Raw genomic sequence first — 17,874 nt, forward strand, 5'->3', positions numbered from 1 at the left:
GTTTTCATCTGCAATACTTAATAAACAGAACTGGTTGGGAGTGATATTTTATAGTTGAGCTTTATCACATCCCTGTGAAAGTGAATACAGTGATCCAGTCCCGTGAAGGAGAACAGGAATATGAGGAACTGAAGTTACTCAATAGATTTCCAAACTGAAATAGTGGAGTTAGGATGAGCGTTAACATAAGTTTAACATAAGCATGAATGTTTGCAACAAAGTTGAATAATGTTCATCAGCTTTTTTATGTAATAAAAATCTAAGTTTTCTACTAAAAAAAAGGGACTTGATAGGAAATTGTTAACCAGCCCAGTTTAAAGCAATAACAGCAATAGCACTATTGACTTGAGTCATAGTGTGGGGAGAATTTCTCTGGGAGAATTCTTTCTGTTCCTGATTGCAAGACCAAAAAGGTTCCAAGAACAATGTAAGGCTTCATTCAATGGAAACATCTTTTTAACTTTTCCCAGTAATAATTATAGTGTATTTGTATTGTGCTGGAGTTCTTGAGGCTAGGCATGTACCTTTGTTTCATTGATTGGAACCTGTGTTTAAGTGCTTTGCTGAATCAGAACCAGAGCCTTTTGTTAGTACCATCCACTTACTCAGTAAGGTTTCTGCTCAGTAATATGCAGGTTGAAGCCACTATTTATTTCCACTGCAATTATGAACTATTGCTTATAGCAATTCTTTGTTTCTTTGCTGGTAAGTGAAGTCAGTGATTTGTAGTAGATGTGACTGATAAGAGCAAATATCAATAGGTCCTGCACTGTGCCCTGTAGAGTGGCCTCAGAGCACATAAGGACAGTGATTTGCCTGAAGCCATGAGTTGTTGCAGATTTTTGCAGATGTGCTGAAAGCTGCACAGCTCTCTAAATGTTTATAAACCATAATGTTCTCCTGCAGAAGAGAACGGTATAATGTGTCTTTTGATATATAATCTTTCGAATTATTTTCCATTTTCTTTGAGGCCGAGAGCAGCATCACTGTGAGAGCTGTTTTTGTACCATGAGCTTATTGGTGCGAGCGTCTGTATTTTGGTTCTATCCTAACCTGCTCAGGTTTTGTTTTTATTTAAATGCTTATAGGCCTTTCAGCAGATTTCTTTTACAGCTTTCTGTTCTGCTCCGTAAGCTTAGCTTCGAGGTTGCTGTGCAACTTTATAATGCTTTCACTTGTGCTCTTGAGGTTAATGCACTACAGCAGAAGAGTTTGAGTTGGATGCATTTTGATGAAAAGGACTGAACTGTAAGATGGTTGTCATTTTTGTTGCTTTTTAAATGTAAGTTCAAAGTCTGAAGCTCCCAGTCCAGATGATGGCTGTTTCAACACAGCAGCCAGAAATGCGACTGGAATGCAAATGGGAATACCAGTCTAGCTGATCTCTCTTGCAATCTTGCACACTGACCATGTGTGTTTCAATATAGTAAGTATTACAGCAACAGACAGTAACATTACTTACTAGTCAGCAACAAGTGTCTTGTGTCACCTTGTTTTCAATGCTGAGCCGGTCACTGGCAAAACTAAGAGCTCCAGTACATACAGGAGGTCTTTAATGCCTCTTTGCTTCAGGAGATCATTTGTGCAGAATGAGATCAGTGGTTTCTGTCTCTGTTAAATGGATGTACCCGCTGAACTCAAAAGTGCATCTTGTTTTAATGGCCCTCTGCTGCTGGCCATTAACTAGGAACACGCAACTTGAAAGAATATTGTGAAATGTGATTAACTGATGCCCACAGGGATCCTGATTTGTCCACTGAAAGATGTACAGAAAATCAAAGTGTTCAGTATTTACTCATCTCAAACATATAGATGAAGGGTTGTAGAAATCTCAAGCGTGTTTTTTCATTTTTTAAAGTATCAGCACAAAAGTCAACTAATGCAAAAAGACGCAAGAATTGTACAGTTACAAGACTGCAAAATGCTTTTTCTTTTCTTATTTTAGCTAGTGCTACACATGCTAAAAAAACACCAGTCTCCAAGTCCTCTTCATCACCATCTACTTCGTCCACATCATCTCATCCCAAAGCCTCTAAAGAGACTTCCAGCAAATCAGGCACATCAGGAACTCCCAGGGGCAAGAAAAGGCCTGGGAAACAAACATCTTCACGAACGGCACCAGATGGGGCTGCCTCTTCCCCTTCAGGTGCCAGTACCATCAAGTTGGAAGTGAAGGCAGAAAAATCTGAGCCTGAGCAACCTTCCAGTGTAATTCCTGAAACAGAGGATGTAGGCGAACCAAGCAAGCTGGTTGTCCCCCCTCCTCCCATCACTGCTCCTCCTCCACCCCCACCCCCACCTCCACCTCCACCTCCTTTTACTTCTGCAGCTGCTCAACTCATTGTGTCCTCAGATGCCCAAGATCCATCTGTTCCTGGATCAGATAGTAAACCTCTTCTCCAGGCTGAGCGAGGCACAGATGAGGGCTTGAGCAGTACAACCTCAGACAGCAGTCCAGATGTTCGTGGAGAGGACACAAAAAGGTGAGATGGTCATTGGTATGTCATTGCTGTTATTAAAAAATAGCAAAGCCTACAGCTGAGGGAGCCAGGTTTCTAGTGTTACATTGCATGTCAGCACAATTTGTTCTGTGCATTTTAGTCTATATTCTCCTGTGGTACCGAAGGATTCCCCAAGATGTCCTTTCTTGTCATCTGCCAAGTACATTATTGCTTGGCTTAATACAGCTTGCCTTGTTGCACTGACACAGGTGGCATAGAGAATCTCTGGGTTCCCCATCCCCGGAGGTGTTCATGGTCAGGTTGGAGCCCTGGGCAGCCTATGTGGGGGGTGGCAGCCCTGCCCATGGCATAGGGTTGGGGCCAAGTGGGCTTTAAGGTCCCTTCCAACCCAAGCTATTCTGTGATTCTGTGAATAAGACCCCTGTGTTCAACTGCTCAGCTAGTCTCAGATAATACTTTCATTTCTCTCTCATAAAAGCAATCAAGAAAGGATGCTGAATTATGAGGTGGTTTGTTTTGGTTTTGTTTTACTTTTTTTGTAGATTTTGTAGCTGAATTTACTTGTAGGCTTAATGACAGTTTAAGACTTTGGTTAGTAAATGTTTCATCTGCCACTGCCCGATACCTTTTCTTAGTCTCAGATACCATAAAATCTAGTCAAGAACAAGTTCATAATTACATGTTTTAAGCAAAATAGTTGGCAGCAAGGAAATGATTGATGTTAATCTGTCTTTTCCCTGACAAAAGAACCAGTGTCTTTCATAACAACCCAAGAGGATTTAATCAATGGTACCAGTGGCCTAGAGAATTTCCTTTAGATAGAGGAAGTCTTGCTGGTACATCTATGCCAGTGTTACATTCCTGTGCTGCATCTCTCCTTGATCACACATTCGTTTATGAAAAGGATTTTCCCATGGCAGACGGACACTCTGCTGCTCATTTCCATGTTCATCAGTGATGGAAATGAACATTTTGCTCTCATCAGTAATGAAACTGTATTTGCAGTAAATACAGTCGCTCATCCAGAACAGGAAGCTTTGCAATCCTGCCTGCTCTCTGACTCACTCCTCTTACCCTCAACTTTACGAGCTGCTTTTCTCTTCTCATTATCCTTTATTTGCTATTGGTCCCATTGCACAAGAAATAAACAAGAACAGTGATGTTTCTGTATTCAAACTTTGCAGCTTATCATTTCAGGCCTCATCTTTCTTCCTGACAGACGTATATAGGTGTGTACACCCATGTGCATACACATCACTGCATAGCTTGTACATCCATATGATTTTAGAAACAGAGAAGTTAGTTTGAACAACTGAACTTTTATTTTCATTTTTGCTTTTATAATTCATCTCCCATTTGAGTTCTGTGCTGCTTGAATTAACGTAACATCGTGTCTGTTTATGAATTAGCAGCTTGGCTAGCAAAGACAACCAAGAAGCAAAGGCAGCTGGCAAGACCCACTCTGAACCAGCAGAGAAGACTTCTGATGCTGCTGCTGCTGCTGCTGAGAGTGAAAGCAGCAGAGAGAGCCATGGCAGTGACTCTGATTCTGATGGGCCCATACTTTACACAGATGATGATGACGACGATGATGATGATAATGCGAGTGCTGAAAGTAAGCCCCTAACAAAAGGAGTGTACTGGGGAAGGTGTGACCAGCTCAGGTTGTATACATTTGTCCTTGGCTGGCTCAGAGGACCTGCTAAGTGTCTGTGGTTGCTAGATTGCTAAACTGGAGCTCAGTGCTTGCGCACAATCCGAAGACACCTACATCCAAGTGAGTTTTGTGTAGCTGACCCTATTTAGTTATGACCTGCAGGAGAGCAAAGACCAGGGCAGAGCTTTTAGCAAGCACATCGTTCTGTGGGTGATTCTGTTCCAAGGTGCAGTGCTGCTGCAGGGCACCTTACCAAGCAGTTGCTCCCTACCTTTTACATATTACATATGAGCCTGCTTGGTACCTGTTACTGCAAAGTGAAGAGAGGCACATATGGCTTCAAGAAATGATTATGTATAGTTTTACCACTGCTGGTAAATGCTTCTCCACTCCCAAACAATTGTGATCAAAAACTTGCTGAGGCCCATGCACTTTAAGCATTGCATAGGAATGGAGATGGGGGGAGCAGGTTCAGGAAAAGAAGAGGGTGTGACAAGATCTGCCACTGTTGGATGTGTGTTGCCCCCTCAGAATATCAGGAGACAACAGAACTGCTTCCAGAGCTGGCTGATGCTAATGCTAACAGAACTGCGTGGCTGTTGTCCGTACTATGTCTGTCCTACTGACAAAGAGATTGCTTCAGTGCCTGGGGCTGCTGCCTAGAATACTTCACAAGCACTCAGGGCATTTTTCTAAACTGTGTTTTTCATTTTAGTTAACAAAAGAGTTAAAGATAGAAAACACTATGCAAGAAATAAGTGACATAAGAGAGAGAAAAAAAAAAAAAAAGGAAGAGGGACTAGATGAGACAATGAGGCTAAACCTTTAGAAGCTTAAGAAAAAGGGCAGCATTTTGCAAACTGTACTGAGTAGGTAAATAAATCAACTTGTAATGTATCATACTTCAAAGACATGTAAATGTAGATTTGTCGTTTTTGCCTTATTGCTTCACAGACAATGAATGATCCTTCTAAAATTCCTCTATTGTTCTGGCTGTTAGCTTTTTCAACCAAGTCTTCCAACTTTTTATTTTTGTGAGCTGAGTTGAAACTATTTTCCTTTTGATGTTAATTAAAATTCCTTTCCTGCATGTGGGAACAAGGCTGCTCTGGGGAAGTATTAAAGTCCTTACTTGATTTGTGTCTGTAACCTAAGCATGAATGAACTAAATCCACCCTCCTCTTCACTTCCTCAGGCTCTTTGGCAAGTAAAATTCGTCGTAGGGATACTCTTGCTATCAAACTTGGCAACAGACCATCTAAGAAAGAACTAGAAGACAAAAACATCCTGCAGCGTACATCTGAAGAGGAGAGGCAGGAAATCAGACATCAGATTGGAACGAAGCTTGTGAGGTATCAGTTGCAGAATAAATGTGGCTTTACTGAGTTGGACTAGATGACCATTAAGGATCCCTTCCAACTAAAAAGGCTCTGTGATTGGCAGGGACTTGAGCTTACATATCCCCTTCTCAGTCAGAGCTGTAGTTTCGTACACAAGCAGTATGCCTGTGCATGTTCCTGCTTTCTGTCCCTTCCTGCTCTTCTCCTGTTCTCTAAAATGTTTATTTGTGTACTGATTCCAACAAAAGATATTAACATAGACTGACTTTGTAGATTACTACTGTAGATTACCTCACCTCTGAGGAGTATCTTTCTCATACTTTAAACTCCTACAGGACTTAAGATAATTGCATGAAAAAAAGAAGAAAAAAATCACCTGTATTTACAAACTTAAGAAAAATCCTCTGAAGTGTTAATTCTGTTTTTTTTATAGTTCTCTGAGAAGAGACTACAATATGTCTATGTTTTCTCAGGTCTGTTCTTATTTCTCTTGCGCTCAAAAATGTTATCCAGACAGACTTGGAGGATGTCCTGTGTTTGTTAGAGATTTCCAGATATTGGGCAGTGCAGCCAGTGGTCCTCCAGTACAGAAGCACAGCAGCCTGGTCCCAGCACTTAGCACAAGGCTGACGTGCTCTGTGAACTGGATGACCAACTAATATATTCCATTTCATAGTTATAAGAAGGATACATCTTCATAGGACCTGAGGGACATTTTTCTTCTGCTAATAAAGAAGCCTGGTTGTTATCACTGCTTTCCTAACCAGATTCCAGCTTTGGTAATCACATCCCACTTATCTGTATTTCCCACGGGACTGATGCTGAACAAGCTGCTCTTTGATTCCTACCCTGAACTCTCTTGTCTGGCATTGCCAGTTCTGCCCAGCTGGTACCTTTACCATGTAGCCATATTCAGTGACAGGCAACAACAGGCATGAAAAGCTTATGGTGTGCATTGCAATACTAGGGTTGCGCACAGGTCTGAGATTATGACCAAGATTATGGCATCCCATTCCTAGTGTTGGGGTCAGCACCTGACAGCAGAGATATGGTGGAAAGGTGGCAGAAAGCAGCAGAAGCCCTGTTCCCACAGTGCAGCCAGTGTTGGGTCCGGAACATCATGCAGTGTGGAGTTTCCATTTGATGGTGATGAGCATCCCCCAGGTCTTCTCCTCTGTATGCAGGTGTTGCGAATGTGCTAAGGATTCTTTGAATCAGATGGTTTGTTGAAGCTGCAGATGATCTATAGTGAACTGTGTGGGGGTTGTGGAGCAGAGGCTAAAAGAACTTCCAACCTCTAAGACATCTGCAGCATGCAATTTTTGTGCTGAAAAACAGAATAGCCTTTGCATTCAAAATACCTGAGAACAATCTTATGACTGCACAACTTACCGTAATTAGAATGCCTAGGAACAAAAGGCATGTATATACCCTTTTATAAAATTACACCTGTAAATGAGAAATTTAAATTTGCTGGTGCAATTTCTGTAGTACTGTGCAAGTATCACTTCTGTATTCAAGTGGTGAGAATATAAATGTTAAATGCCTACTCAGTGTGGAAGTTACATGCACTAATATTATAACTGTGAATGGAAATTGCCTGTTGTTGAATACCTCCACATAGCTTTATGACAATGGCTGTATTAGAAGGACGTAAGCAGCATTTCAAATTGTAAGTTGTGATTTGGATTCTAAATGAGCCATTTATTTTGCTCTTACAGGAGACTTAGCCAGAGGCCTACAACTGAAGAGCTAGAGCAGAGAAATATCCTGAAGCGTAAGTATTTTATTCATCTTTAAGTTAGTATTTACTTAGAAAGTGAGAACAGCATATGTTGGATTCATATGGAAGCCTGATCATTGTTACTCTCACGTTAGATCCATAGCTGGAAAAAATTGATGTTCTTGAAAATAATATGTCAACACTAGACTTGTATACTAACCTGGAATGGTAGCTGTGAAAATTGCGCACATTCAAGATGCTGAGTTTTACTTGTCACCAACCCACTTCTTGAAGCTGGTCCCAAAGCCCAGGAATGAATTAGATACCCCTTATAAGTAGTTCTAGGCTGGTTAAACTTCCACCTAGTGCTTCTGAGGAGGGAGAGGGAATATCAGTAGGAGCTGGACGTGGGATATAAGGGCAGAGTTCGGAAAGTGGACAAAATTCATGGGCTGATCGCTGTCACCTGGTCAGGCCTACAAATCAAGGAGGAGTAATAATTATTGGCTTTTAGGCAACTGTTTGTGCCAATAAAATTCTCTTGTGGAAACTCTGTGTAAGAGTGTCATGTCCTACTTGAAAGCAGAAGCTACTGTTTATGCACTATGGTGCACGGAAGAGGGCTTAAATGACTTCAGTCCAATACATAACGTGAATGGACTTTCTAAGAGCATCATTTCTTAACCTGTAGATCACACAGTCATAATAAAGATAAATTGTGAAATACAGAAGTATTTTAAGTGAAAAACAGCTCATGCTGAACTATGTGAGAAAAGTAATTCAAGTCTTCGGTGGTCCAGGATACGGCCACTGAGCTGGGAATGCCAGCTGGGCTTCTCTGTCCAGCTAATCCATAGATGACTGAACTACCAGCATACCCTTAGTGTATTTAACATCACTTTTACCATTACTTATTCTGAGCACAGATTTTGCAATAAGAATCTCAAGATTAGAAAGCAGTTAATAGATTTCTACTCCTGTTTCAGCTTATTTATTGATGTCTTTGGTAGAGTACAGCGCTTTGCGCTCAATGCCTCTTTGCTGTTCTTTTCCTTAGTAGCACACCATCATTCCCTCTTGTTTTTCCTGAAAGGGACAAGGGAAAGCAAAAAGAAATGCTGGAGCCCAAGCCATTCTATGATTCTATGAATGCAGACTTATAAATGGCAAAAAAAAAAAAAAAAGAAAGCTGAGACACTTAATCTGCTTTTTGCTCATAGCAGAAATATAAAATATTTCAAGTTAATCTTTAAAAAGCAAAGCAAAATACAAGAAAAAACAGTGTTTGTAATGGCATTCTGGCCAGAGCCCTTTGAGACTGCAAGTTCTTTCTCAGCTCTAAAACTTTCATATTATTTATTAAAACGGTTACATTTCCTTACAGAGGATCATTCAAAAATGTTTACATGTCTTAGATGCCTTTGTTGTTGCAAGTAACTTTTGTGAGTAAGTGGAGGTTTCTTTCATAAAGCTTCCTTCCTCCTATTTTTAAGCAGTGCGTGGGGAAAAGGGGTTATATTATTGCTCATAAGTAAACTGCAACTAAAGGAAACCATTGTTTTGAGCGGTATTTATCAGAATTAGAGATTATATTAAGTGGCAAAGATCCAAGTGTTTATTTTAAGCTTAAGTGCAAGCCAAATCCTTCAAGAGTTTCAGGAAAAGTCCTTATTTTTTCTTTTTTTCTCTTTACAGTTAAAGTGAAGAAATCAGTGTTGCAAGTTTTGTTTTGATAATATTACCAGATAAACCAGTTACTAAAAAATTGTTGGATATAATGGCAAGACATTGCAGGCTGATTTCTGTAAAAACAATTTGAATAAAACTAACCAGGCTTCTGAGTCTTCCCACACTAAAACAAAGTTATGATAACTCAAGAGTCCACTTGAAGGAATAGATAAAGCCCTGTGTTTTTAATACAGACAGTTCTGAGCTAGTAGTATTTATGGCATTGTGGCAAAGAAACTTTTTATTCTTCCAGAAGTTTTGGATTTAGATAATGGTATTTTTTCCTGTATTTATAAAGGGCAGTGAAGTTCTTGTTCTGCACACCTGCACGCTTGCCCGTGCTGGCTTTGTAAAAAGCAGGGTTTAGCCCCTGTTGCTGGTTAGGGGATATTAATGATTATCTTTGCTTTTAAAACCAGGAAAGAGGAGCTGCTTCTTGCATTCTGCAGCATTTCAAGAGGCAAGCACTTTGTTTGTCTTTTCTTTCTCCTTCCTCAGCGAGCCCGCAGAAAAGTCTAAACATAGCTAATCCCCACAGGGACACAATGGAAAGTTTGGTTTCACGCTCCTGGAGTGCTTTATGGTCAAGACCCGGACAGTCCTCAGGCAGAGCAATTCCTCTCTTCTCTCCCCTCCACTGCAGGCAAGGAAGGAGGGAAGCCCCCCCTTGCTGGGACCTGATCAGAGATTACTGCAAGAGAAAGGCAATTGCTCAGCTGGTGCTTTGCCAGTTCAGCAGCAGGACATTTGAGGGGACTTGCAGCTGGGAACGCTGTGTTTATGCTTTCTTTCTCCACTTCACACAGATCAGAACTGCTTTTAAAACTGACTGAAACCAGTCAGAAGGGTGCTTCTGTGCGTCACTGTGTTCCTGTTTGGATGAATGAGTCAATTCATACCTGCAGTGTCACTTGGTGTCTGGGTGGGATTTTCTGCAATACCTGAAAGACCATGAGCCCCATTATTTTTAGTGCATTTATAGAATCTCAGAATGGCTTGGGTTGGAAGGGACCTTAAAGACCATCTTGCTATGGGGCTGCCACTCACCAGCTCAGGCTGCCAGGGCCCCATTCAACCTAGCCTTAAATACCTCCAGGGATGGAGCATCCAGAACTTCTCTGGGCAGTTTGTTCCAGTGCCTCACCACCTTCTGGGTAAATAATGTACTCCTAATATCTAATCTAAATTTCCCCTCCTTTGGTTTATAGCCATACTCCCTTGTCCTGTCACTCTCAGACTGTGTAAAAAAAATCTCTCTCCTGTTTATAAGCTTCCTTCAGGTAGTGGCAGGCCACAGTGAGGTCTCCCCGGAGCCTTATATTCTCTAGACTGAACAATCCCATCTTCCTCAGCCTTTCTCCATAAGAAAGGTGCTCTAGCCCTCTGATCATCTTTGTGGCCCTCCTCCTGACCTGTCCCAACAGCTCCAGATCCTTCTTGTGCTGCACTAGATGCAGTACTGCAAGTGGGGGCTCACAAAGGCAGAGCAGAGAGGGACAATCACCTCCCTCTCACTGCTGTCATCCCTTTTCTGATGCTGCTCAGGATACATTTGGCCTTCTGGGCTTCAAGAGCTGCTGTCTGTTCACCAGACCCCTAAGTCCTTCTTCAGAGGATTACTCTCAGTGAATTCTTCTCCCAGTCTGTACTCATATTTTGGTGCAATGCATCTTCTTGTATCATTACAGCAAAACTTCTACTTTGAAAGACCAAATCACATTTTAAGTGTCAGTAAGAGTTTGTATCAAGGCAGTGTTTCTGCAGCACTGTTCCACTCAGCAGTCTGGAGAGGTGCAATTCCAGGTATTGCAGGAATGACGGGGACTTGTCAGTGCCATCAATCAGGGGCTGCTGGAGAAACAATGGATTCAAAATGCTAACAAACAGCAGCCACCAGATTTCAGTCCTTTTTCTTTAGCTCTTGAGTTTTCTTTCTAGAAGTAAAAAACTTGAATGTGTAACTGCATATATGTGTATCCAGTGATTCATTTATGCAGTTGCATTTTCTGTATAAGAAATGGGACTAAAGTGACACATGAAAGGACAAAAATATGTATGTCAAGCAAATCACAGCTGAACGGAACCTTAAAATCATAATTGGTGTTTAATTACCTCAGTTATCGTGTCTATTGGCAGCAAAGACATTATGTTTGAACAAAAGTCTCCAAATAACAGTATATTATGTCTGCATTCTTTAGTTTTTGTCAGTTTACAGTTCCTCAGTGGAAACAGGCCATTCATTTATTTGTAGTTTAAGAGAAAAGCTATAGATAAATCATGAACTATATGTGCATTTTAATGTTTTAATAAAATCACCATCAACAACAGACCCAGGCTAACGTCGGCCACAGGCCTGTATGACTGCATCTTGCTGATGGAAATCTAGGGTTGGGATCTTCTAAAGCGGTTCTTGGACTGGCACTGCCTTTTATTTGCTGTCTTCACTTTCTTCTTTTTGCTTTTTTTTTTATCATTTTCCCTCTTCCCCTTTCCCTTGTTTCTTCTTACATGAGCACCTTCAAGTCAGCAAAGAACACGTGCAAGTACCACAAGGTGACATGTCGTGGTGTTACCCCAGTATACCTGCCACAACATGGGAACCTCTTTGCAGCCAGGTTGCCTATACTAATACAGCAGATTGGCCATAGCTGAGCCACGCTGGGATTTAAAAGTGCCTTTTTGTCTATACTGGTTGACTGTGTCCACAACGGTCAAATGGATTTTAAATTTGTAGTTAACTTGGAATCACAACTTGGAATCCACAACCCCTAACTTTGAATAAACCAGAATCAGAATGCTGCAAATATTTCCAGGTGGTGTATTTCAGCCACAACAAAGTTAAGCTTGCATGTAATCATGATGTGGACCAATAATGCAAATAGTGTTCTTCAGAACATGCGTCAATTTAAAAAAAGGCTGAGTCCATATTCTTGTCACTTGCACTTAAGAAACCAGATTTGGTTAGTTCAGAAATGTATTAATAATTTGTTTCATTTTCATGCCCAAATGCTTTCAGAAAATGTACGTGTAATGTTATTCTGTTCTCATTCAAGTAATTGAAACATTAGACAGCTTTTTTCGGGGTACTTCTTGCCTGCTGTTTTGCAGAAAGGAAACATCAGAAGCCTCTTCTTTGTTACGTTCTTGATCCGTCATGGTGACTTAATATGTCTACAGAATTGCAGGGAAATTAGGCTATGAAATAGAAATGAGAGCACACGGAATCAAAAAGCAGAGAACATGTGCAGGGTCACCATAAAATATGAGGAAATGTGAGCCAAAACTTGAAGTCCCGAAGCTTTCAAGCATGGGAAATAAGCATGTGCTGATATAATGCTTAAATATTCACTGCTTTTTATCTCTTTTAAAAACAGAGAAGAATGAAGAAGAGGAACAGGAAGCCAAAAGGGAAATAAAACGTAGACTCAGTAGAAAGGTAATGACGTAAGTTTTTGTATTGTGCTTTTGTGTACATAGGATTATTTTTTTTTGTAAGACTTGAATAATCAGTGGACATACATTACTGCAAGTAGTCATGCCTCCAGATTAGAAATCTGTTTAAAGAGCAATACAAGCCAATATCCTTTTAGGAGGAGACTCCATTAATTCCAATTTCCCATACCTTAGGAAAGCATACATTCTGGCCATGCTTAGTATTTGTCTATGTAATCAAGGGAAAGAAGTTATCTGGGGGTTTCCTCTGCGAGCATGGCCACTGCTGTTCGATATGTTCAAGAGCTCCCTAGGGCAGCAAAGAGGGCAACAAAGCTGTGTGGGCCCATCCTTTCACCGTTCTCCTGGCTGCACCAAGCAGTTATGGCTGCTCCAAGTGGGATTCTGCTCATTGTCCATGCAAAATAAAAGTTAAGTAAAGCAAAATAAAATAATTAAGTAGTGGATGTACTGTTCTAGTTCTGGGAGCTGATTCTGGAAGAGAATAGGGAAAGTTTGTGTACATCTTCCTCATCTGCCCTTCCCTTCAGTAATACACTGAGGTGGTATTTTGTTTCCTGACTGTGACTATCCTTAGTTAAAATGAATGTTTATTGAGATGACTGGAACAATGTGCCTGGGCATCATAATGACAAAACAGAACATCTGACCCCCAAATGTTAAAAAAATGTATGTTTTTTAGTTAGGCAGATCCCCCCCATAAACTGCTTATTTTCTGTATTACAGCTGAACACACAGACTGTCTAACTGTTGATGCAGAAGGACCTCTCATTTAGTGGGGTGAACAGTTGCAAAGTCACAATTAATATTCCAGGGATAACTGTCAGGATTCTCTGTGACCCTCCTGACAAAGACTATTTTTATAACTGAAGAAATTAGGTTGTGTTGCTCCCCCATTCCCATGCAGTGTTCCCAGGGTAGCACCTTTTTTTAGACACCTGAAAGTGACCCTATTTAGAAACACCATTAAAGTCCTCTAGAGACGACATCCCACTCTCAGCTTTTCTTTTATTTTGTCTTATTAAGCATACTATTTTCTGCCTCCCTTGTACAGCTCAGCCTGAGGCCTACCGTGGCTGAACTTCAAGCAAGACGAATCCTACGGTTTAATGAGTACGTGGAGGTTACGGATTCTCCAGATTATGACCGTCGTGCTGACAAGCCGTGGGCCAGGTTAACTCCTGCAGACAAGGCAAGGGGCAAATGTAGATTATAAGAAAATGATTACATCTTTCCTTTTGGTGGGTCCTTTGATCTGCAATTTCTTGGTGCCAGCATCATGAATGACATCTGCTGGAGGCAGTGATGTTGTCATGTTGCTGTGCATTTACTGCTTCCAGCTAAGAAAACTCACTCAGGTGCCTATTAAGAGTGCATATGCTAGCGCTGTTACAGCAGCTCGGGCCAAAATTCTTTGCACTTTTAAATCCTTGCTAAGCCAAGCACACAATGTTGGCAAAGAGACACGATCTTTGGAGTTCAGGCAAGGTCTCTGCAAGCAGAATCCTGCATTAGGATCACTTTTGCAGTTCATTCAAGTGAAAAAACTAGAAGCTATTCCTCCTTTCTAAGGACTCCTGGTCAGAGCTATCATTCTTGGAGTTAAATTTATGTGTGCAGCAGTCCTTCTTGGGAAGTTTGCCCCATACATACAGCAGTGAATAGTTTCTCTGCATAACTACAAAGAATAAGAGAAATTATTTTGTGATTCTATTTTAAAAGACAAATCAAACTCTTCAGTTTTCTTCCTGCATCATTTTATAAGAGGAAAGCAGCAGGATTTACATATGAAAAAGTTCTGGTCCTTTTAGCACTGGATTTGAACCAACTTTCATGGAAATCCTGACTTGTGCTTGGCATGAAAAGTGATTTGTACAAGAATCCATTGTTTTCTAGCTGAGGACTATGAAGCACTGAATTGATTTCAGCTTGTATTTTAGTATTTATGTCAGTTCAAGGAGTGAATCTCACGTCATCAAGGTGGAGACACTGAAAGTTTCCAGACGTGTTTCTATATGTTGACTCTGGGAGGGGCTGAGCCCTCTCTAGTCCTCAACTAGTCTGTGGGAGAATAGAGCGCCCAGCATCTCCATTTTCACTGAAGCCCATCTTCCGAGAAAACCTGGGTAAGCTTCCTAGAACAAGCAGTGAGTTTCCTATCTAATTTAGGATGCTTTTTTTAATCTCAGCTCATTTTGTAATGAACAGATGTCGAAGGTTGCTTCTGTGATCCTCACCGGCCTCAGCAGAAAGGCAAAGGCCCCGGGTCTGGAAACTCCCTGCCCTTTTCTCCCAAGGAAGTAATTTTTCTAATTCCAGTGGGAACAGAAGATAGCACTGTAAAAATATTATGGAGCTGTAGCTCTGTTGTCTTTGCTACTGATTTGGTGCTCAGAAATTACTCTCTCTTTTTCCTTATTGCAGCAATCTCGTACAAGCATGCTGCTGTGGCTAACTGGAACCATACCCTGTTTAAAATGAAGTTTTTCATTTACGAGACCTCAGTCTGGTGACGCTGTAATTTTATCATGTTGTATGTCTGTTCATCATTGAAAGGCATGCATGCCAGATGAGATTTCTTTAGGGATTAATGAAATGACAGTGCTTTTTACTTAAAATAGAGAAAAGAGAAAGCAAGAATAAACTGACATTTTATTTTGCAGTGAATGTGGGAAATCACTTGTCTCAGAAACAAAAGCCTTTCTAGTATCAAAGAATCATAAAGTTTGGAAAAGACCTCTAAGATCATTGAGTCCAACTGTTGACCCATCCCTACCATGCCCACTAACCATGTCACTCAATGCCAGATCTACATGTTTCTTGAGTACCTCCAGGGACAGTGACTGTACTACAACCACTGGTAGCATGTTCCAATGCATCAAAAACCTGTCTGTGAAGAACTTTCTCCAAATATCCAGCCTGAACCTCCCCTGGCACAACTTAAGGCCATTACCTCTTGTCCTATCCCTAGTTACAAGGGAGAACCCCCACCTCACCACATCCTCCATTCAGGCAGTTGTAGAGAGCGATAAGGTCTCTGCTGGGCCTCCTTTTCTCCAGACTAAGCAATCTCAGTTCTCCCAGCCACTCATCATAAGAGTGACAGCAGGGCGATAGCATTTGAGGTGTGCAGCCTCCCTGGTGCAGAGCCAAGGGGACAATCACCTCCCTCATCCTGACCACACTACAAGACAAGATGCCATTGGTCTTCTTGGCCACCTGGGCACATTGCTAACTCATGCACAGCTGGTTATCAGCCAGCACCTCCAGATCCTTTTCTACCACACAGCTTTCCAGCCACTCTGCCCCAAGCCTATAGCATTGCATCACTGTAACTTATCCAGATCCTTCTGTAGGGTCTTCCTACCCTCAGGCAGATCCACACTTCGTCCCATCTTGGTGTCACCTGCAAACTTACTGAGGGTGCACTCAGTCCTCATCCAGATCATCAGTAAAGATAAAAAACAGGGCCAGCCCCAAAACTGACCCATGGCAACACCACCTATGACCACTCACCAGCTGGATTTAACTCCATTCAATACCACTCTTCGGCCTGGACTCCCAGCTGTTTTTTTTTACCCAGTGAGGAGTGTACCTGTCCAAGCCATGGACTTCTGCAAGACTGAAGTCTGAAGTGCTGTGGGAGACAAAGTCAGAGGCCTTACTAAAGTCTAGGTAGATCCACAGCCTTTTCCTCATCCAATAGGCAGGTCTCCTGGTCACCAAAGGAGATCAGGTTGCTTAAATAGGAGCTGCCTTTCGTGAAGACATCCTGGCTAGGTCTGATCCCTTGGTGTTGTGTCCCACATGTAATCTATACATTAGAATTTTTCAGAAATAACATGTATTACCTGATGAAGTAAATTGCTTATTATTCTTTTAACATAAGCAGCAAGGACTGACATTTGTGAAGTGCACTGAATTTATGTTGTTCTTTAGTATCTGCCAACTAAAAGCATGGAATGTCCAAATATTTTGTGCAATTTTACATAGAATTAAGCAAACCAAGTGACTAATTTGCACTTAAAAAGTGCTATTCATCTTGCATCCTTGAAGTTCTGTCTTCATGTTTCTTACAGTTGCATATATCGTTGTTGTTTGTTAGGCGGCAATACGGAAAGAACTGAATGAATTTAAAAGCACAGAAATGGAAGTACATGAGGAAAGTCGACAGTTTACCAGGTGGGTGAATCCATCTTTTTGTGTAAGTCAGAGAGAAGACTATGACAGCTGCCCTTTGCCTTTCTGCAGTCCTCTGCAAGTGTCTCATGACTAAATAGACTCCTGTCTTTAGTTTCCTTGAATCCCACCAGAATCCTGATGCTGATTCTGGGGGTTGCTGATGCATCCCTAATGCTGGCAGGGCAGTGAAAGTGACTGCAGTCAATCAGTTACTAAGTGGAGAAAGATTGTTTGGGAAATCTAAACAGTAATCCTTTGAAAGGACTAAACATGCCTCTCAGGTGAATTTAACAGTCCTCCCTTGCTTTTTGGAAGCATGCAATTTGTAATTGTGTTTGGTTAGTGATGAACTTCAGAAAAGTCTCCATCGATATTATGGGCAGTCACCTAAACTTGTGATAGCATTTTCTGGGGAATGAGACAAAATCCCTTGTTTGTTACTTGTAATATTTTAATCCAGACTTGTTTTATTCTCTGTATTGGATAACATGAAGATTTAGTTTGAAACACGATTGCTTAAAGAACTCTGAAGTGTCCAGTTTTTAGTAGAACTTCAAAATTTGGCAGATTTATTCCTAGGAGGGGAGAGGAGGTTTCTGCCATCCCCATGGTATCTGATGTATCTTTTGAAATTCTGAAGGCTGAAAACTGCCACCAGAAGCAGAGCTTGCAGTTAGGATCAGCCAACACCACATGCATAGTGTTATTGTCTTCACTTTCACACAGAGTTGTCAGATACAGACAGTTGCCCCGCTATTTCAATCAAACTTAAGATCCTAGCAGGTGAGTGTGAATCCTATAGTGTCACAGTAAAAATTCAAATCACGTTCTGACAATTAGAAAATGTCCTTTTCAGATACAGTTCTTTACCTTTTCATTTGGCTTCTGGTGTCATTTTCTCTTCAATTTTCTCTTCAATTAGTATATCCTATTCAGAACTATAAAAATAATATTTTTTAAATGGGCATCACAGTGGAGAGAAGGAAAATGTTTAGGAATTGAAATCTGGGTGAAAGAGATGGAGTGCCACCCCTTGCTTAAGTTGTTTTATTTTCCAAGTTGCACCGCATAAAAGAAGCATAAGTACAAATATGCATGAATCATACAAAAAGAATGAGATATTTTTTCACTGGAATTGAAAACAGTTGAGACTGATTATAGTTGGATTCTTGAAAGCTGAAGAAAATATTCAGTGGAGCGACAAACCAGTTAAAAAGTGAAAACTTTTTTTGAGATGGTTCTTGGAAAATAGAGTCAAAAATAATAGGCATGGCCAAATGATGGCAAATACAGGTAGAGATACTACAGAGTCCTGGAGGAATTTGATCT

The 17,874-nt window shown here is 41.0% G+C and overlaps 1 protein-coding gene across 1 annotated transcript in view; it reads left to right on the forward strand.

The window, feature by feature from the left end:
• The window catches only part of PHACTR2 (phosphatase and actin regulator 2), a 119,031-nt gene that overhangs the window by 98,277 nt on the left and 2,880 nt on the right, over nt 1–17,874 (forward strand). The window contains 7 exon segments of the mRNA XM_042827565.1: nt 1,946–2,483; nt 3,875–4,077; nt 5,315–5,471; nt 7,181–7,236; nt 12,285–12,346; nt 13,418–13,555; nt 16,469–16,545. Coding sequence (XP_042683499.1) covers nt 1,946–2,483; nt 3,875–4,077; nt 5,315–5,471; nt 7,181–7,236; nt 12,285–12,346; nt 13,418–13,555; nt 16,469–16,545 — 1,231 coding nt within the window.

This window comes from Centrocercus urophasianus, unplaced genomic scaffold (assembly GCF_019232065.1).
Source record: "Centrocercus urophasianus isolate 14NV4802_14NV808 unplaced genomic scaffold, USGS_Curo_1.0 seq_10, whole genome shotgun sequence".
Classification (NCBI taxonomy): Eukaryota; Metazoa; Chordata; class Aves; order Galliformes; family Phasianidae; genus Centrocercus; species Centrocercus urophasianus.